We start from the raw sequence: 21849 nt of genomic DNA on the forward strand, positions 1-21849 counted from the left end.
ATAGAAGGTCTGCTGTCCAGCTCCCACAGAACCCAGCTGCGCCTCATGGCCCTACAGAACCCCGATTTGACTTTTGCGCAGTTCAAGGATCGGGCCATCCGAGTGCTCAGAGAACCCGCAGCAGGTGGCGCTGTAGCTTCCTGGCGCCCTGCCATCACTTACCACCAGGGGGCAGCGCCCTACCCTGCAGACCTTGTGGGGGCTGATGCACAGGCCCTAAATCCATCCCAGCCTGCAGATCTGCACCATCAGGTCCAGGAGCTAACAAAGAGTGTGGCTGCATTAACCAGGACCATACAGTCTTTGCAGGTGGAACCGTCAAGACCAATCGAGCTGGCTTCCAGTCCGGAGGATGTCCCTTGGCGTCGACAGAGGAGGATCCCGCCGTTCAGAGGGAGGCCCGCCGACCGCTACGCTGAGGATGGACAGCCGATTTGCCGCCGATGCAGTCAGCCAGGACACATAGCAAGGTACTGTACTTTAAATGGGTCCGACCTGGGGCAGAGGGCCAACCCCCAGGCATAAGATCATCAGGCTCGTCTAATTGGCGTGATAAGTACGTGGGAGGACACCCGTAGTGCTGGACGGTATCCCCATGAGTGCACTGCTGGACACCGGGTCTCAAGTGACTACCATCCCCTATGTACTTTTCAAGCTGTACTGGAGTGACGCTGACATAACCCGCTACCCAGACGATGACTTAAGCATCATTGCCAGCAATGGCCAACCCGTGCCACAGGTGGGGTTCAGAGAGATGACCATCAAGATTGGTAAGGTGGAACTGCCGGCACAGGGAGTGATCATTGTGGACATTGACCGTCGTGAAAGTCACCCTAAAATAACTGTGGGTACTAATGTGATTGAAAACTGTCTTTCAGAAGTAATTGTGATTTTACAGCAGGTGGCGATGAATGCGAGCTCCAGTCAACAGAGGGTCCTCCAGAAAGAGATAAGAGCCCTGATGAGACGGCAGCAGGTAGAACTGTCTGGTGGTGAGATCGGTAGCGTAAGAATGAGTGACCCATTCCCCATTTCCATGCCTCCCAAAAGTGAAATGATGATCTGGTGTCGGACTGCAATCGGGTTGAGAGGTAGAGACTACCAAGCCATGGTAGAACCCGTGTACTCAGACAGCAGGCCCACCATTTTGACAGCCCGGGGGGTGGTTGATGTCCGTCATGGGAGGGTGCCTGTTTGCATTCTCAACATTGGGTAGAGGGAGGTACACTTACCCAGGTACTCTACACTTGCCAAATTGTTTGCCGTCCAACACAATGCTATCAGGGCCGTGGAACCGTTGCCTCCATCTCCTCAGGCGGAGGGTAATGGCTCCCAGAAACAAAAGGAGGACTGGTGCCAGAAACTCCATATGGGTGCTGACTCCACTCCCCTGCACCAAAAACAAGGAGTCTACCGGGTGGTTCAGGAGTACGAGAGAATTTTTAGTAAGCACCTGCTAGACTTCGGCAGAGTAAAAGGGATAGAACACCATATCCCCACGGGGAGCCACCCACCAATAAAGGAGAGACACAGGCCTGTACCCCCTGCCCATTATCAGAACGCCAAGGGTATGCTGAGAGAAATGAAAGAAGCTGGGGTCATTAGAGATAGCTGTAGCCCCTGGGCAGCTCCCTTAGTTTTGGTAAAAGAGAAAGACAGTACCATGAGAATGTGCGTGGACTATAGGCAAATCAATCGAATCACCCATAAAGATGCGTACCCGTTACCTAGGATAGAGGAGTCTTTAGCAGCTCTAAAATCAGCTAATTTCTTCTCTACTTTGAACCTTACTAGCGGGTACTGGCAGGTTCCTGTGGCAGAGGCTGACAAGGAGAAGACCGCCTTCAGCACCCCGATGGAACTGAGCGAGTTCAACTGTATGCCCTTCAGGCTCTGCAACGCACCAGGGACCTTCTAGAGGCTGATGGAATGCTGTCTAGGGCACCGAAACTTTGAGACGGTCCTCCTTTACCTGGACGACGTGATCGTCTATTCGAAGACTTACGAGGACCATCTAAAGCACCTGGCCGAGGTGTTTGAAGCCCTGGCAGGCTACGGCCTGAAAGTGAAGCCTTCAAAGTGCCACCTGTTAAAACCGAAGGTCCAATACCTAGGACACGTGGTGAGTGCAGAGGGAGTAGCCCCCGACCCCGACAAAGTTACAGCCATCAAGAGCTGGCCAAGCCCCTCTAACATCAAGGAAGTGAGGCAATTCCTCGGGTTGGTAGGCTACTACCGAAGGTTCATCCCTGGGTTCACTAAGATGGCAGCCCCTATGCAGGACCTCCTGATAGGGCAATCTAAATCCAGAAGTCACAAGCCACCCTTCAAGTGGGACAAGCCGGAAGAGGAGTCCTTCCGCCAGTTGAAGATGGCCCTCACGGGGGATGAGATCCTGGCCTACCCCAATTATGGCCAGCCTTTCATCCTCCACACAGACGCCAGCAATGTGGGGCTGGGAGCCGTACTGTCACAGAACTAGCAGGGCAGAGAAAGGGTGATAGCATACGCCAGCCGGAAGCTGAGGCCCACTGAAAGAAACCCGGAGAACTACAGCTCCTTCAAGCTAGAATTCTTGGCAGTGGTGTGGGCCATCACAGAACGGTTTAAGCATTACCTGGCCTCCGCAAAGTTCACCGTGTACACGGACAACAACCCGTTGACACATCTAAACAATGCAAGACTAGGTGCCCTAGAACAGCGGTGGATGGCCCGGCTATCCAATTACGACTTCACAATCAAATACCGGGCAGGCAGAACCAACGCCAATGCAGACGCCCTATCAAGAATGCCCCACCTACCTGAAGGAGAAGACTCGGAAGAGCTGGAGGAAATAGAGCTCCCTGCGTTCCACCGGTATGGGGCCACTCAGTATTCTCACCGGGTAAGAGACAAAGACTTGACCACCGTCATGTTCAATCCCTTACCCCACCACGGCTGGGCTGAAACGCAAGATAGCGACCCTGCAATACGCCTGGTGAAAGACATGTTAACCCAGGAAGAAGCTAGCCCTGGCCCGGACGCTCCAGAGGAAGCCAAGCAGATATGGAAGGAGAAAAGCAGGCTATTCCTCTACGAGGGTAAGCTGTGCAGAAGGCTTGTCAACCACCGGACGCACGAGCTGACCTGGCAGATAGTGGTCCCAAGGCGAGATGCAGCAATGGTCCTGGAGGCCTACCATGACAGAGCGGGACACTTCGGGTGGAAGAAACTGGAGTTCCTACTGAGAGAGCGGTTCTACTGGGTCGGCATGAGAAGGGCCATCGAGAAGTGGAGCAGGGACTGCGGCCCATGCCACCTCAGAAGGAAGGACCGTACCAGCCAGCAGACACCCTTGAGGCCCATCGTCACCAGGCAGGCTCTTGAGCTGGTAGCTCTGGACCATGTGAAATTGGCTCCAAGCCAGTCGGGCTACGTCTATGCCCTGACAATTGTGGACCATTACTCCCGGTTCCTGGTAGTGGTTCCTGTTAAAGACCTGACAGCCCAAACAGCGGCCAGAGCCTTCCAGCAACACTTCTGCCGTCCACATGGGTATCCGGAACAGGTCTTGACAGATCAAGGTCCAGCGTTTGAGGCTGAAGTATTCCAGGAGTTCTGTAACCTCTACGGCTGTAGGAAGATTCGGACAACGCCTTACCACCCGCAAACCAACGGGCTGTGTGAGAAAATGAACAATATCGTCATCAATCTCCTCAAGACGTTACCCCTGGAAGAACGCAGCCTGTGGCCAGAGAAGCTGCCAGACCTGATTGACTTGTACAACCATATCCCTGTGAATGCTACAAATTGCACCCCGGCTTACCTGATGCGAGCAAGACCAGGTAAACTGCCGATAGACCTGGAGATGGGAGTCCTGACACCTGAGGACACCTCCCCAGACGCAGACTGGGATACGGAACAGCGCCTACAGTACAAGAAGGTACAGGAGAGTGTGGAGAGGAGTCTGGCTCAAGCGAGAGAAAAGCAAGAGAGGCTCTTCACCCAAAACACCCCTGCTGGTCCCCTGGAACCTGATGAGCAGGTCCTGAAGCGGAAGAGAAGGTTACATAAGCTGGATGACCAGTGTGAGAGAGACCCGTACACAGTACTGCAGTCCGACCATGACAACCCGAAGGTATGTGTGATTACCAAGGATGGAGGAGAAACCACTAGCACCGTCTCCAGAGACCACCTAAAACGGTGCCCCGAGCAACTACAGAGTCCAAGTGAAGATCAAGATGACCTTGAACCCGCAGAGGACAAGGAAGAGATGATCAGCACAGTTCTCGGAGAGTTCCCCCGGACCTGGACTCAGATAAATGGCGCAATAGTGGTACCCGTCCTACACTTCCTTCAGCCTACCCAGCAGGAGCCTACAGGAGGACAGGAAGAACAAGAAGAGCAAGCGGCCCCAGTGGCGGAAGAACCCACGCCAGCAGCCCAGGAGAGTCAACCCTCTGCTGACAGTGAGCCTGCCATGCCTGCGGTGAGCCAAAGGACCCGCAGACAGCTGCCTGCCCTGCCTGTACAACCAGCTAGTAGCTGTACCCTCAATGTTGGTGGGGAAAGCCAGGTTGGTCCACCACCAGACAGTGGGTTAAGGAGGTCAACCAGGAGCACTAGGGGTCAAATGCCAGCTCGCTGGAAGATCTAAATGTGTAATGTATATATTTAATGTGTTATGTTTGTACCTTGGTTATTAATACTGTTTTCCAGTTTTTCATAGTGACAAATGGACTAAAAGGTTATGAACTTTGAGTAACCGGGACTTCCTTGTAAATATGTTCGGAGCCTAACCAAAGGAAAGAATAAAGACTGTCAAGGACTCGGGGCAAGGACAGACCCCCATCTGGTTAAGGCTCCCATTGTGTTGGTGAAATGGACACCCGGTCACGGATCATACTGTGACCCTCTTCTTTTGTTGGTGATATGGACACACGGTCACAGGCCATACTGTGACCTAAAGAACTCAATATGTGGTGTTGTTTGTTGTTTTCTTCTCTGTTATGTTTATGTTATCATTTATACCCTGTATCGTGTTTCTTGTTTAGTCCCGGAGTACTAAGCTTTCCTAGGGGGGAATGTGTCACCCCAGGCCTGGATGCCACAAACTTGTAAGGCTGTGTCTGAGAGCAGGAGGGAGGTTCTCTGGTCATGGACCATTTGCATGCAGCACCTCCTGTCCCAGGCCAGTAGGGGGAGCAGGCTGCCCCTATAAAAACTGGTACTGAGGGCAGGGTTAGGGAGATCAGGACCCACTTCTGAAGCATCCAGAAGGGTTCCCAGGAGAGAGGGACAGGTCAGCCGCAGCTGAGGAGTCCAGGAGGCAAAGGAGGAGCAGAAAGCCAGGGACAGAGGTGACGAGAGCCGGTCCTGGCAGAGAGAGAGATTACACAACCAGACATTGGGGTCCGAGGCTGTCAGGGTTGCAGGTCCTGCAGCAGAAAACCAACCCGCAAGGGATTTCAGGTCCCTTGGCCAAGAAGCCTGGAGGCTCCGCCACACAGAAGGACCGGTACAGCACGGAGAAGCTACAGGTACCTAAGGCCCGAGTCGCAAGCCATACAGGCATAGTACACGGCAAGCTCAGGGACGTGGGCTATCATACTACTAAAGGGGGAGATAGTCAGCAAGGGCAGAGAGAGAGAACGGTAGGCCTACCCACTCACCCTGACCAGCGGAGCTTGCCCGAATGCCCTCAGACACCCAGGTCCATTCCTACCCTGTACTCCTGGTGGGTCGGTGATAAGATCAGTAAAAGATCCTGGACTGCATTCTTGGACTCTGTGTGGTTACTGCTGCGCCTGCACCATCACCCCCAGCATCCTATTACCTGCCCTGAGGCTACACTCCTCCCGTAAGGAGTCGTACTATTCCCTGCTGCATCCCCAACACCAGCCTCAGCGGTCTGCCTTGCAACGGCGGTCCTCCCTGACCGCAATCCACGGGTGGCGTAGTCGGACATTACCTACAGCACATCATAGACTACCACTGGTCTGACCACCCTGAGCCACGGGACCGGGTCGCCACTACTACTCCCAGCATTGCCCTGAAGTCCGGTCTCGAGTGCCCCACGGCCCAGGGGGCGAGTCAGATGCACATGAGGGGATGAGAGATGCACGGGGGGGATGAGATGCACATGGGGGGGATGAGAGATGCACGGGGGGATGAGAGCTGCACATGGGAGGGTGAGAGATGCACATGGGGGGTTATGTTTGCATAACTTTGTTGCCCTATGAAGGGCGGGGGTGGCAATAATTTCTTGCACAGGGGCCCACTACAGTCTGTGTCCGCCCCTGATTTATCTGTACCATGAATAGTACTATACTATTTACATGGGGTCAGATAAAAAGTATGGGTTTTACTAGAGTCAGATCCAAATCTAACTATTTCCTGAAGAGCCCACGACACATCCCTGCTGGTCTTTTTATTATGAGGACACAGAAGATATGCCCAATAATTGTGTTGCCTTCCTCTCCTCCTTAAAAGGGATATACTTGCTCTGTTTTATGGATAGAAGTATGTGTATATGGACAGTAAGATATTTATATTACTTAGGTGCTATATGACATATATATGCATAGTATTATATGTGTCATATAGTGTTGTAGTGATGAGAGTATATGTATAATATGGTGTGTGTACATGATACCACACTGTACACTACTGGATATGGAGAAGCCTGATTTAAGTGTTGAGCACTGCTGCCATGTGGTAGCCTCACGCATCACTTTGGTGGCCATCATGTCTTAGCCACATCAGTTCCACATATCACTCCTTCCCTTCCATTTTCTTCTTAAGTTCTTTCCCATCAGTTACAGATATTTTCTTGATAGTCTTGGGCTTCGCAGGCGCCTCCTGGCCTCATTGCCGGTTTCCTCCTCTACCTGGCCTTGTGTAATGATTTCAGCCCATCTGGTATTGACTGCAGTGAGTTATAGGCGGTGATTATGCAGCATACGTGGCCTCAGACAGAACTGCCAGTAATTTCTCTTTTATTAGTATTCAATAGACCAATAAATTTGTTCAGTAACACCATGGAGAGACGTCAGGTGCATGTTTTGCCTCACACAACCCGCCCGCTGCTTCCTGGAGGCCTCCAACAAGTAGCTTTTAGTCATTTTGGAGCATTTTATAGATTCCTTCACCTATTTCTTATGAAACCTCAACTCAGATGCTGCTCTGGTGAATTCTTGCTCACAGAGACGGGCCTGACGCTGACCATATACATGATGAACATTGATTATTAGATCAGATAGGCGCATCAGCTTGCTGGATTAGTGTCTCTATAACAGTGCTATCAACAATAATGCCTCATTTGGTGCAGACCAAAAGAATATCCTTATGAAACCAGCCATAATGACCATATAAAAGTGCCAGTCCTTATCCCTTTTAACAGTGCAGGTCATAATGACCCCCTTGTAAAGCAAGTTCCTATAGCAGTGAGATACATAGTACCCAGCACCAGCATAGGCCAAAAGAAGTCACATAACGTGAAGCTCGTGGGCCACAATGTAAAATCTCCCACAGGGTCCCAAACTATCACTACCTTAAATATTATTAGACTTTTCATATGGACCAAAAGGGACTTTTTGGCATCCACTATGCTCAATGATCCATTGCAACTGCAACCCCTGCACCCACTAAAGTTATGACCCTGGCAACAAGCAAGGATCTCATTAAGACCAGCCAACCTGCCCCCACGATAGTGTCATCCATACTACTTCATAAGAGTGTCATCCCTTTATTGGACTGACCACAGTGCTCCTATAAGAGTGCCTGCGATTGTGTCCCACAACAGTGCCATCCATAGTACCTCATATCAATGTCACCCCACACGATCCCCTTTTTGAGCTAGCCACCGTGCTCCCATGACAGTTCCACTTTCATGACCGTAGGCCACTTTCATAATTTCCGAAATCTCTAGGGATGTTTAAATTCCCCCAAATAAACATATCCCTGCCCCTCCTAGGGAATATCCCACCCTGCCTCAAAGAACGTCCTTGAGCCACCCAGGAACAAAACTTATAGGCAGGGTCTATAAACTCAATCCTCTCTCCACCAAGGTGTCTGGGGAAGTCCGGGACAGTTGGCAATGATGAACTTTGATTCCCTTAGTGGACTAGCCATGGGTATCCCTCACAATCAGGGTCCATGAAGAACTCACACAATAGCAGCCCACCAGAAGAGGACTGTGCTATTCTAAACAATGACTGGAGATTGTTGATGGGTACAACACCATATGCCCCATGTGGCTACTGGATTTCTGCCTGCACCACCAATATCTAATATTAAGGTGCTCCAACATGGCCTAGTAGGGCATATTGCTATCACAGAGGAGAATTCAATGCTCGTAACCTATATGACTATTCCTTTTCCCTAAATGCCATGCTCACAAAGTCTCAGAAGCGGAGAATCTGGAGCTGTTTGGTGAAGCCCTCACATTGTAGAGCTTACTGTGACATGGAAAAAAACAAGGCGGTAATTTGAAAATGTAATTTTTGAATTAACAGAAAAAATATGAGAAAAATATTTTTCATATATTTCATAATATTTAAAGGTCATCTGTAAGATGAACCCTCTGAAGCAGTCCACATGGTCATGTAAGTCAAAGAAAGTTAAATAAAATGACACCTTGATATCTGCGATCCAATGACTTAGTCCAAAGAAATGCACATTTTTCTTAATATGTAAATGAGCTGTTAAGATCTATGGGCCAGACACAAAACTCCCAGAGAATCTTACTCCAGAGATTATTTTAAAGGAAAAGAGGAGTTACCAGTGTGAGACATGTAGCTCAGGAGAGCAGTCTGTCAATCATTACATGTCTCACACTGGTAAATCCCCCTTTCATGTAAAATAAGGGGGCAGATTCTCAGGGAGATCTATGTCCAGCCCATAGATCTTCACAGCTCATTTACATATTAAGAAAAATGTGGATTTCTCTGGAATAAGACATTGGATTGCAGATATCAATATGTCATTTTATTTAACTTTCTATGACCTACATGCCCATATAGTCGGCATCAGAGGGTTCATCCTACTGACAAATACCCTTTAACAGCATTGGAGGACACACAAGGAGAGAAGGGATACTGCACCTGCATCTCCCTCCTCTCCCCTCCAGCTCCTGTCTAGTAATCACTGTTTTACACTATATGCATTTCTAGGTAACTGAGGAGGTTCCTAAACATTTATTGAGATCCTTCAGGCACGGGAATGGGAACTGGATGGTGAGGAATATGCCATTTTTCACTAATAAGATATATTACGTTTCATATATTCCCATGTATTATTATATATTTGTTAACCTGATGCTTAAAGAGAAACCATTAATTACATCTCTCAGCACTGCACGTTACATTGAACATACAACGGATGACCCTGTGGCTTGGCTGCGGCCCACAATAACAGGTTGTGTTCTCAAGTTCCAAGCTTTCTGGCAACCAGACCGAGCAAATGGATAAAATGAGGGCGGGATGATTGGCAGATGACGGTACACACAGGCAAATAATTGTCATCTGTGGACCGGCTAGCCAGAGAATGATCCCAGCTATTGTTTGGCATCATTGTAGTACTCAGGGTCTCGTCAGGAAATATTCCGGATCTTGCCAATATTACGAGAGCGCTTCACTTGTATATCATCATTTATGTCTGTGGAACATCCATATAGGACATACTAGTTAGACAGTCCAAATTAGTGTGGAAAGTAATAATATACATTGTGGTTACTGCTTGTTGTTGTGAATAGAAACATCGTTCCGATCAGTGACATAAAGCCTGTCCTGATGATATTACAAGAGAAAGCCACACTAAACACATTCTTTACCTTTCAACCTTTTCACGTGTGCTGCAATACCAATCACAGCCTATTATCAAGGGTGGCTTTTTTATGGAAAAAAAGCCCATTTTCTCTAATTCTAAGTAATCCTATTCCGACTGGCCCTTTTCTAAAAGAGAATACACTGGAAATTGACTGTTTCACTGTATAAAGCTGTCTGGCACTGCCATTGAAATAAAATGTGACATTGTGATGCATGGTACATTAGTGTAACACAATGGGATAACTAAGAGAGCTTCCTTCTATATTAAGATAAGGCTGTATTCACTAGGGGGTGGCGGTGAGCACAATAGAAAGCTTCTTACAGCTCCTGTTCAAAGAATTGTGACCTCTCCTTAAGGATGGACCACCACCGAATATACAATGGTGACATATTCTTGTAATATAGGATATTCCACACATTCCTCCTTTGCTTTGAGAATCCAGTGTGAAAGGGTTAACAAAATGTGAGCAGATATCTTCAGTGCAATGCCCTGTCATATTGTTAAGAACCAGATCGGAGATGAGTAATGAGTCAGTGTTTATGTTTACTAAGCAATCCACGGGACTTGACAAGGAGAGGTCTGAGGAACACTCAAGACAATGAAGAACATTGGATCTGTAAGATGTCAGAAGGTTTGAGGGGGCTTGTGACATAATAAAAAAGAAAGGAGTCCAGTTTAACCAACAGGTTCTTCTTTATTCAGATAAAATTCATGCAAAGGACAGCTGGTAAAACCAGAAGTCCTCTGTATGAAATTTATCTGAATAAAGAAGTACCTGTTCATTAAACTGAATTCCTTTCCCTTCTATTTGCATTTCTGGGCCGTGGCACTGTGGCAGAGCCAGTGTCCGGGCTCCGAACGGGTCAGGATAACACCAACAGTGAGCTGGAATTGCTATTACGTTACTTGTGACATCATGACTTTGAGTGAGAACTTGGAAAATGTGGTTCCACTACTCCAGACATCCAAGTTACTACGGACTATTACTACTCTAAATGGGAAAGTGGTAATTGAAAGACCAAGCCTTCTATATGTAATTGACTCGTGACATTCAGATCTAAAATGGGCATTGGATTAGGGATTTAGTGACCAGAAACCAAAGGAAAGTTTTGGTTTCCACAATCAGTGATTCCAGATTACCACGAGTGAATCTCTACATACATATGGCTAGGGCTACAGTACCATCTAAGTAGATCTATGTCATCCAACCCACAAGTCATTGTAGGTTTCAACCATGTTTTACAAAGCCTCCATAGATGATACTCTTGAACGTGAGGATGAACTTCTTTGATTTGGGTAGAGCTCCTTCCATATCCAGAGCCTTGTCAATGACTGTTGACAATAAAAGGCAGGACTTACTCCTCATTACTGTGAGCAGCCATGAACTCAAAGTGGAAACTTTCACTAATCTCAACAAAATTTGTCATAGTTGAACTAAATGGAGGATGGTTCCATCATCTTACATGGGGTCTGTAAAATGTCAGAAACATAATGGTTCCTTGGTAGATCACATAATGACTTTAGGAAAGAACTTGGAAAATGTGGTTCCACTACTTCAAACGGTGACAATTGGTAGTCTTCCAACAGAATATACATAATTGATGGGAAATATCTTGATCTAAAATGGCCTTGGATTTCACATAGTGACCAGAAACCAATAGAAAGTTTTGGTTTCCATGATCAGTGATGCCAGAGCCACCAAAGTGAACAATGGACAACCAACTGTAATTCAATGTAAGCCTACCCTAACCTTTCAACCATATTTGTTGGAGCCTCCATGTATGGCACTCTTGAAAGGGAAGCTGAGCTTTTCTGCAGTGGATAGTGCTTCTTCCATCACCAAGGCCTTGGCAATGGACTCACTCCCTCACGTCTCCTTCTGTCAGCAGGCAACAGTTGTCATGAGGCCCAAAGTGAATCACTTGCTGATTTTTAAACAAGACTCGTCATGATAGAAGATAATGGAGAATGAAATAAGATACAACTATTTTTAATAAACATTAAAAAACATTCCAGAAATTATCACCCATCTATATATTCTACACATCATAACATTATATATATATAAAATTAAAATGTACAAAAAAATCTTACAAAATAGATAAAATTACTAAAACATGTCTCCTTTTTTTAGCAAAATTTTGTCCAAATTTCTGTCTAAATTTTCAACAAGCTTAGACGTCTTCTTTTGACTGGATACAACTAAAACCTTGAGATTCCTTTGGTTCTATCCACTTCTCAGAGTTTGTAAAGAAAAAAATTTTCAGCCACTGGGAAGGTGATCCCTTTGGGATGTGGCGAGACAAATAGCAGTTAACAAAAGTTGAAAGTTCTAACAGGAACAGCAGCAAAATGTGGACCAGTTCATTTTGGCAGGATCTCCCCCATTTCCTGCTTTTTTGTTTACCTTAGGAAGTAGGAGGACGAAGGACATGGCCAATGCGCAGTGGTAAAAGCTGTGAACATAAGTGTAGTCCCATTCCTGGAAAGATGAGAGAATGTAAGAATAAGACAACATTGTACAAAAATTTTAGTGAAAATATGCTTTGTAAATGGAAACTTTTTGGGTTTGTGCTTTTTGTAGGTCACACCAATGAAATACCGAAACCTATGGTTTCAGGAAAAACATGAATCCAGAGCAACTGCTTGATGATTACTTAGGTTCCAGAACAAATCCACTTCTAACAAGTGGACAATAAGACTGGGACTGATGGAGATCCAGAGGCGTGTCACCATAATACTTGGAGCTTTTAAACAATGGCAAAAGGAGGACTATTACATAAAGGACTATTGGTCCAAATCTAGAACATACTGTACAATGAAGAATACCCAAATTACAGGCTGAGAACCTAAGATCCATATGCTGTAAATCATAGCTCAAAGCATTTGTTGAGGAACTTACCTCAAAGAAGAATCGTAGCATCAAAGCCAGTGCTCCGAAGCAGAAACCTGGTCCTATCTGCTGCGTGTAGACACTTTTATCTGGATACAGACCTTTCGTCTCCTTCATTTTCGTCAACTAGAAGACAATAAAAAATTATAAGTAGACTCGAATATAAACAATAAAAGACTCAGCAGCTACGCCTACAACCACCTTCATTGACTTACCCATTTAACAGAAATCATCAACACCGCTGTTCCAATAGGCCCAGAGTAGACACCATATCCCAAACGATCCTGATATATCCGCACTGCAATGGTGAGGACACCAAACATCACAACCGTAGACCTCTTAGGTTCATCAAAGTCGCCCAGTGCTGGAGAAATAATAGACAATGTCATTATAGGGGAATTAGGAAGGACATAAATGTTCTTACTTTCTATGGACAGGTAGCTTGGATAGCTACCATTGTGTATGATCACCCTCAGACAATATGCTATTACATCTTTTAGGAATTACAGTGGAAGAGCAGGTAATGCTGCGCTGCTGGTAAGAAAGGCGTTCTGAAATCCTTGAAGTTTTAAGAATAAATAGTTTATTCTCAATGCGTTTCTAAGTCTGTCTGACGTCTGCCTCAGCAGAAACACATAAAAGACTTCTGGCCTAGGTGGATCTAGAAATGTAGGGACAGCAGACTGTTGGGGTTTTGGAAAGTGGGTGGACCGATCACCTTTATTTTGGCCGCATAGATCCTATGCTGTATGATTTCTCCATGCCTATGGGTTATGTATTAAGGTTGGTCTTGGGGTTTCTGTATTTAGCGGGTATAGTTTGGGGCAGTATTTTCCTCAGGGGTCTGGTATGGGATGTGTATTTCTTTGGAGGGCTTTGAGTCTGTATTTAGGGGGTTTGGTCCGGAATGTTTTACTTATGAGGTCTAGGGTCCGTATTTATTTAGTATGTATTGTCTGGGATATGGGTTAGTTTATAATATTCAAGGGTCTGAAATTGTTATAGGGGGTCTTGCCTGTGGTCTTAATGTAAGGGTCTGGCTGGAAACCTGTATTTCATTGTCTGGGCTTGCTATTGATGAGATTTCGGTCCTGTATTTTTTAGGGGGTGTATTATGGAGTCTGTATTTAGGGGTTCTTTCTTGGTATCTGTATTTATTTTGGCGGTTTATATATATATATATTTGGGTTTAGGGGTCTTCATTTAATGGATCTGGTCTGGGGTCTATTTGTTTTTAGAAGGTCTGGGGTTATCTTGTGGTGCTGTAGGTTATAAACAGCCAGAACATATAGGAAAATCTTTACAAGGTGCAAGGCATCATCAAACAGCTTTTCAGGATTTCACTTCTCAAGCGTTGGCAAGTTCAAAAGAACCCCAAAATTATAAAAGGCGAGTTTACCTATCAGTGACACCCACATGGACACTGCTGTCCCATAGATACTGAAGTATTCCAGGAGATCATATCCCATGAAACATATAAAGGACAGGCCGGGACCTTCACAAGCATGAAACATCTGCAAAGACAAGAGACACAGGCGTTCAGAGCGCAGATTTTAGGAACCATTTTGGCAGTGAAAGGGTACAATGGTAACAGCTGGTGTTTGCCTAAGAAGACAGGAGGCATGGTGCATGGAGCACAGCTGACATGCACAGCACATGTTTAAAGGGACTGATAAATGTTTTGCTGTGGGACCTGTGACAACTGTTCTGCGGTGCCCTATAATCCCGCACACAGAGGTAGTAGAGCTTCCATTTGCAAATAGCAGTAGTGGTACCGCACATAACAGTATTAGATTTTTCCCCATATACTTCAATGGCAAAACCAGCACCACATTTAGGGCATCCGATGGTTTAAAAAACCCCGCAGAGGGTAGACCACTGCAAATTTTGTGAATATAACACAAGTATACTGGCATTTATAAGAGGAGCTACACATACACTATGATATAACAAAAGGGCTGGGGCTACTCATCGACTTTGGTCAATCACTTGCACTGTCTTGCGATGTAATCATGGCATTCAACGATCTTTGGCCACACAAGCTGAGTCAAAGTCAAAGTCGCCGTGTAGCATCACCCTAAGTGTGTCATCTGACATGAAGGACACATGCGAATGTTGATAGGCTATAAAGTTACAGTATCTCTAAAGATCATTTGGTCTACAACTATCTTCCCTGACTCCCCCATACACAGGAACACTCCCCTACACCAAGCTCTCCCGTATTCTCTATAGGAGAGCCACTATCAGACCAGACTCCTCTGTTCTCCTCCTCCAGACTCCTCTGTCCTCCTCCACACTTATCTGTCCTCCTACTCCATACTTCTCTGTCCTCCTCCTCCATACTTCTCTGTCCTCCTCCACACTTCTCTGTCCTCCTCCTCCAGACTCCTCTGTCCTTCTCCTCCAGACTCATCTGTTCTTCTCCAGACTCCTCTGTCCTCCTCCACACTTCTCTGTCCTCCTCTTCCAGACTTCTCTGGCTGATCTACAGAATAAGAGAATTGGCTACTGGAAATCTAACGGACTGGATGCTTCTCTCTCTGCACATTGTGGGACAGCCAGGAGTCCTCCATACCCGATATCGGCGGTTTCAGCCTACTTTATGTACACTGACAACCCCTTTAAGAACATATCTGACATGTTAGGTTATAGGTTGAACTCGATGGACTTATATCTACTTTCAACCTTAAAAACTATGAAAAACTATGATTTGATGATTTGTTCAAAGCAAAGAAAGGTACAAAAAAAACTGACTTACCGCTATGAAAAACATAGTGAAGAAGTAAACCATAGCTTCCATGTGGAACTTCCTTTTGGCTGCTATGCTGATGGTTGGCACAAGTGCAAGGCTGCTAACAGTGGGTAATAAGAGCTTTGCCACTATGGAGCCCATTGCAGGATGAACTGCAGTAGGACTTCTGGTAGACTGTCAGATGATTGCTGGAGGATCTTTGAAGGACTTCTGGAGGACTGCTAGAAGATAGCCTGTGGATTGAAGAACTGCTGGACTTCAAGTGGACTGCTAATAGACTAATAGCTGCAAGAGGACTTCTGGTGGACTGCTGGAAGTTTCTTAGAAGACGGATGGTGGGTTACTAAAAGACTGCTGGTGGGTCTCCAGATGACCACTGCTTTGAGGACTGTGGGACAAGACTGAGGCACAGCTGACTATGAGGAGATTTAAAAAGTTAAATGCCCAGCACATGCGGCAGGAACAGGTGCCATACAGTGTGCTGTGTGCCATGACAGCTGATCTGTGCTATTTAGAAGCCCTCTCACACAAGAGTGTTAACCATTACAACAACAGATATCTACATGATTAGATTATTATTATGGATGCGTTTTATGTTGCATATATTTCATTAGCCATACCTGGCTTTATAATTTGCCCTGATGATTAGTAATGAGACATTTGTCCCCGGCCTCTCTTGGTTTTAATGGGGATTTCTACTCTTAAGGGAGGGGATATATCTTACTAGACTCTAATATACTATATAAATGAAGAAGAAGGTCCATCCATTGCAGGACTGCTGGGTTACTCAATGAACACAGTTTGAATGTCCATTGATTACAGTTGGCACCCATAATGAGGGCAATTATTGACACCAAAATTAGCGAGAACGCGAGAGGAGCAAGTTTTTTGGCCCATTGGCTCTACGTAAAGGGTAATATCATATGGCCGACATTTAGATGGGTCTGCCAGGCTGAGGACTTTCTTCTGTGCCACTCACTGGTACACGAAGAGGTTGTCATTCATTGGATATTCTAAAGCAACTTCCTGTCTGGGGGCGAAAGAAAATGTGGTGGGGCACAAGTGTTCAATATTGGCCCTTTGGCGCCAACCTGGCTTACTTTGTTATAGGGCACTGTGGTTGGCACTGTACTTGGCGTTAAAAAAGTGGCACACACCACCTACAACTGTCCTCCCCCATCTGTGGAAGTTGGACAGGATGGCACCATGCAATAGAAGGTGGATAATATGGGGCATTGGGTTGCAGTGAGATGATATTTCTGGGAGGGAGGTTTCCTTTTGTCATGTGCCCTATGATAAGCTGTATAAGGAAATAAGTCACTGTCTCCATGACATGGGTACGAAGGACATTCATGGCACTCTCCCATCTGGTTGACCTAACCACAGAAGTTGGTCCAGCTGCTCTCCGCCTACAATCTTGGCATTCAAGTAGTATTACAAGTGACATGAGGGCATTCAGTACCAACCTCAAAGTAAATATTTGGCATGACTAGAGGGAGAAATGTATCTTTCACAACCCTAAAGTTTGTTGTTTGGCACATTTCATGGTCACACCATAATGGCATAATTGTTGCTCAAAGTTATCATGATGCTCACAGTTGAATGACAGACTCAGCTCTGCAAAATTGGTGACATCCATGTGGAGCTCCGCATTCCATTCCACAGGGTTTATGAAGATTAACAAAGAATCTTACCACAAGTCAGTCATATACATGAGAGTACCTGACTCATAGGAAGGACGTGTAACCCTGCGGAGGTGCATTCTTCTCATGCTGGATGCTCACTGACCCAGAACGAAGAAGTTTCAGATATGGATCATTTATGCCTGTGTGATTCATGTCCCAGTTTGCCCAATTTTTAAAAATTTTTTTACATTTTTTTTTACATTTTTTTTACATTTTCCGCTCACAGAATTTGGATACTGGATGCTTTATAAGTACCTCGCCTGGTGGCTTGTTAGTCACTGAGATCTGAGTATGGAACGTTCTAATGGATGACAACACATTCAAGAGATTTATGGCAATGACCAATCAGAAAGATTTTGGGATGTTCTTAGGTGAGACATTTGGTCTGTGAAGAACCCCAGGGAAAAACATAGTTTGGCGAGCACACACACACACACTTTTCTCAGTAAGAATAGAAGATTCAATGTGAAAATGATCATTGTAATGTATACTGTACATACAGAAAAATATAGTTAAAATAATGTATAGTAAAAAATGTGAATCAGTTGCATATCACTGCCATGGTCAAAACAGTGATGTACAACTGCTATGTTATAGTGCCTAAATGACAACATTATACAGTCCCCAAATAATACTGTAGGATCATACTCTCATACATCAGCATTATACAGTCCCCAAATTATAGGATCATACTGTTATATACCAGCACCATAGAGTCCCCAAATTATAGGATCATACTCTCATATACCAGCACTATACAGTCCCCAAATTATAGGATCATACTGTTATATACCAGCACCATAGAGTCCCCAAATTATAGGATCATACTCTCATATACCAGCACTATACAGTCCCCAAATAATAGTATCATATTCTTATATACCAGCACCATAGAGTCCCCAAATGTTTGCTCCATGCTCTCAATAAGATAACAGCACCCTGTAGTGGCCAAATAAAAGGATCATCCTATTAACAAATGTTACTCACCTTTCCTGTATACCATACATGTCAAACTCTGGCCCGCAGGGTGGTTATATTTGGCCTGCGACACCAGAATCATCACCCCTATGTGGGACCATTGTTCTGAATGGAGGACTATGTGGAACCATTGTTCTGAATGGAGGACTATGTGGGGCCCATTATATTGTATGGAAGACTATGTGTCGCCCATTATTCAGTATAGAGGACTATGTGGGGCCATTATACTGTAAGGAGCACTATGTGGGGCCCATTATATTGTATGGAAGACTATGTGGGGCCCATTATTCAGTATAGAGGACTATGTGGGGCCATTATTCTGTATGGAGGACTATGTGGGGCCCATTATATTGTATGGAAGACTATGTGGGGCCCATTATTCAGTATAGAGGACTATGTGGGGCCATTATACTGTATGGAGGACTATGTGGGGCCATTATACTGTATGGAGGACTATGTGGAGCCCATTATATTGTATGGAAGACTATGTGGGGCCCATTATTCAGTATAGAGGACTATGTGGGGCCATTATACTGTATGGAGCACTATGTGGGGCCCATTATTCTGTATGGAGGACTATGTGGGGCCCATTATTCTGTATGGAGGACTATGTGGGGCCCATTATACTGTATGGAGGACTATGTGGAGCTCATTATTCTGTATGGAGGACTATGTGGAGTCCATTGTTCTGTATGGAGGACTATGTGGGGCCATTATATTGTATAGAAGACTATGTGGGGCCCATTATTCAGTATAGAGGACTATGTGGGGCCATTATTCTGTATGGAGGACTATGTGGGGCCCATTATTCTGTATAGAGGACTATGTGGGGCCCATTATATTGTATGGATGACTATGTGGGGCCATTATTCTGTTTGGAGGACTATGTGGGGCCCATTATTCTGTATGGATGACTATGTGGAGTCCATTATATTGTATGGAGGACTATGTGGGGTCATTATTCTGTATAGAGGACTATGTGGGGCCCATTATATTGTACGGAGCACTATGTGGGGCCATTATTCTGTTTGGAGGACTATGTGGGGCCCATTATACTGTATGGAAGACTATGTGGGGCCATTATACTGTATGGAGCACTATGTGGGGTCCATTATTCTGTATGGAGGACTATGTGGGGCCATTATTCTGTATGGAGGACTATGTGGGGCCCATTATACTGTATATACTGGTTGGCCCACGACTTTGTCCAAGTTTTTTCATTTTGACCCTCTGTTGGTTTGAGTTTGACATCCCTGCTGTATACTGAAGCTATGGCCTTCTCCAATTAGAGTCTTCTTTCTCTTCGGCAAGTTATTTTGCCATAGCAGCCTGCCATGCACCTTTGACACTATACCTTCAGGCTAACGCCACTAACTGATGTCCACTGTTGTGGTCTGCTTTTCTTCACCAGCTTTACATTAAACATTTGACAAACAAAGCTGTGCTATGCTTCTGGGTACTCTGCTGTTCTGCTGGCCAGTTCTGTTATACTGGACTCTGTTACAAACCTAGCTCTATTATTACATCTGACCAGATTTTCAATACTGGACTCTGTGACAAAGCCAGCTTTACTATACCCCTCACCAGCTCTGTTTTACAGAACTCTGGGACAAACTCAGCTTTGCTATGCCTCTGGGTACTCTGTGACAAACCTAGCTCTACTATACTGCTGACTAGATATGCTATATTAGACTATGGGACAAAGCCAGCTCTACTATATTGCTTACAAGCTCTTCTCTATAGAACTTTGAGACAAATTTAGCTTTGCTACATTTCTGAGTCAACTCTGCAGTTCCACTTCCAGCTCTGCATTGGAGTCTGTGAGGAACGCAGCTCTGATATTTCGCTGAGTCAACTCTGCCATACTATTGCAAATTCTGCATTGGACTCTGTGACAAATTTAGCTTTGCTATAACCCTTACTTAACTCTGCTATACTGCTGGTATATTTCTGCCATAGAACCTCCTGTATAACTTAACTTGGCTACACTGGTTCCTCATTGCAGAGTCTCCTCTGCTTCTTTGTGGTCTATAACTGTGTCATAAGACAAAGACAGATCGTCACTTCCAAGCAGAGAACAGGTGTGCATACTAAGAGTAGCCATATCCATATATAACTAACAAATAAAGTTGCATTCTGTAACGCTATAGCATGCAAACATGAAATATGGGAAATTGGAATTGCATTACTGCTCTAGAAAATAGGAAAAACGAAGATACTTAGTACATAAATTGGTCAATTCATGTGTGCCCAGTAGCCAGACAAGGTGATCTTCTTTGCTGGGAACCTAACCTAATGTGATTCCTACGTACTCATTAGTGATGAGTGAGCGTGCTCGTCACTGCTCAGTACTTGCCTGAGCATCTCACTGCTCAACATGCTCGGCACTCGGCGATTATTTCCGGGTTGCTCGGGCGGGAGCTCGGGTCCCCGTCCTGCATGTTTGGCGCTCTTTAGACAGACAATTAACATGCAGGGATTGCTTTCCACTCACTGTAATGCCGTAGCCCTGTTGCTTGTGGCATTACAGTGATTGGCTGGCCGCATAGCATCATCAGTGTATACAGCACAATAGGGTCCATTGCACGTTCTGTCTGCTGCTGATGCTGTTACAAATATCCATAGCCCTACATATCCGGGCTATTTTTTTTTGCTCTTAATCCTGATTATTTTCTTAAAAGCAATCCATAGTACACCATTTTACTGCTCCATTTGCTTGTTAGCAAAATACAGACAGATTTTTTTATTATATTCGCATTACTGAATTGTGGAAGCAGAGAAACTTTTCCATGATCTAACGTGATCCCATATTACTGGGGTAATAATACAGACATTTTGTGGAGCATGTCAGATATTACACTTCATTTAAAGTCTGCCAGGTGTATGTTGTTCCAAACTATTGACACTTGGTCGCTGACCAATACCATACTATCAGGCGACTGACTGAAACCGTGGTCATCAGGTGTGATCCCATATTACTGCAGTAATAATGCAGACATTTTTGGGAGCATGTCAAATATTATACTCCATTTAAAGTATGGCAGTTGTGTGTTTAAGCCTATTCACAGTTGGTCGCTGACCAATAGCATATCTGTGAACAATGTTGTCATAGTATTACGCCACTTTTACGGACTGACAATAAAACATACAAAAAGCAAGCTAAAATGAATTTTCCTGGAAAAAATGTGAAGAAACATTCTTTCCAGGGTAACTTGTATATATGGCCAAAGAAATAAAAAAAACTTATGGACTGTGGAAGAGATTTATGTGACCAGAGTGAACACTCATCTTGAGCTGATGATACCAACTAGCAGCACCTGTCCCTATTGTAAATGCATCTAACAGCGTTATCTATAGGGAATAGAACAGATTTTTTTTCGGCAGCACCAGCAGCACGCAGTATAAGGCAATAATACCTGGCTGGATCGGTGTAATACGGTATCCATACTGCGATGCCTCACCTGTAAACGAATTTCAGATAAGACAGGTAATATTCTAGAATATAGAATCTATTTGAATTGTCCTTCCCATTATTAAAGAGTGGGTCTCCTATACTGTTATTGCGTATATACAGCAATTTCAAGGGTTGCCAAAAATGTGGACGCACTCCAATACACATTTGAAGAGACGTTAAAAAAAAAAAAAAAAAAAAAAGAAATGTAAAAACACAGCAAGATGTAACCTCAATGTAATCACATTCTACAGCTCCTGCACCTCCTCCTCCTGTTTGGCCT

At 45.1% G+C, this 21849-nt stretch overlaps 1 protein-coding gene across 1 annotated transcript; it reads right to left on the minus strand.

Moving 5' to 3' along the window:
- Positions 1–11837: 11837 nt before the first annotated feature.
- Positions 11838–15853, minus strand: MYMK (myomaker, myoblast fusion factor). The gene is made up of 5 exons (XM_073637798.1): positions 15459–15853; positions 14100–14214; positions 12916–13064; positions 12710–12826; positions 11838–12289 (listed from the first exon to the last, which is right to left on the minus strand). Exons 1-5 carry the CDS (start codon positions 15591–15593, stop codon positions 12140–12142), a joined length of 666 nt encoding a protein of 221 aa, XP_073493899.1. The 5' UTR covers positions 15594–15853; the 3' UTR covers positions 11838–12139.
- Positions 15854–21849: the final 5996 nt, after the last annotated feature.

The sequence above is a fragment of the Phyllobates terribilis genome, unplaced genomic scaffold (assembly GCF_046119375.1).
Source record: "Phyllobates terribilis strain yellow unplaced genomic scaffold, ASM4611937v1 Scaffold_7__3_contigs__length_470593459, whole genome shotgun sequence".
Lineage (NCBI taxonomy): Eukaryota > Metazoa > Chordata > Amphibia > Anura > Dendrobatidae > Phyllobates > Phyllobates terribilis.

Coding starts and splice junctions, on each gene's coding strand:
- MYMK (XM_073637798.1), bottom strand. CDS start 15,593: ATGGGCTCCATAGTGGCAAAGCTCTTATTACCCACTGTTAGCAGCCTT. Junction 13,065..14,099: donor CATGTGGGTGTCACTGATAG/GTAAACTCGCCT, acceptor TTATTTCTCCAG/CACTGGGCGACTTTGATGAA. Junction 12,827..12,915: donor TGATGATTTCTGTTAAATGG/GTAAGTCAATGA, acceptor ATTGTCTTCTAG/TTGACGAAAATGAAGGAGAC.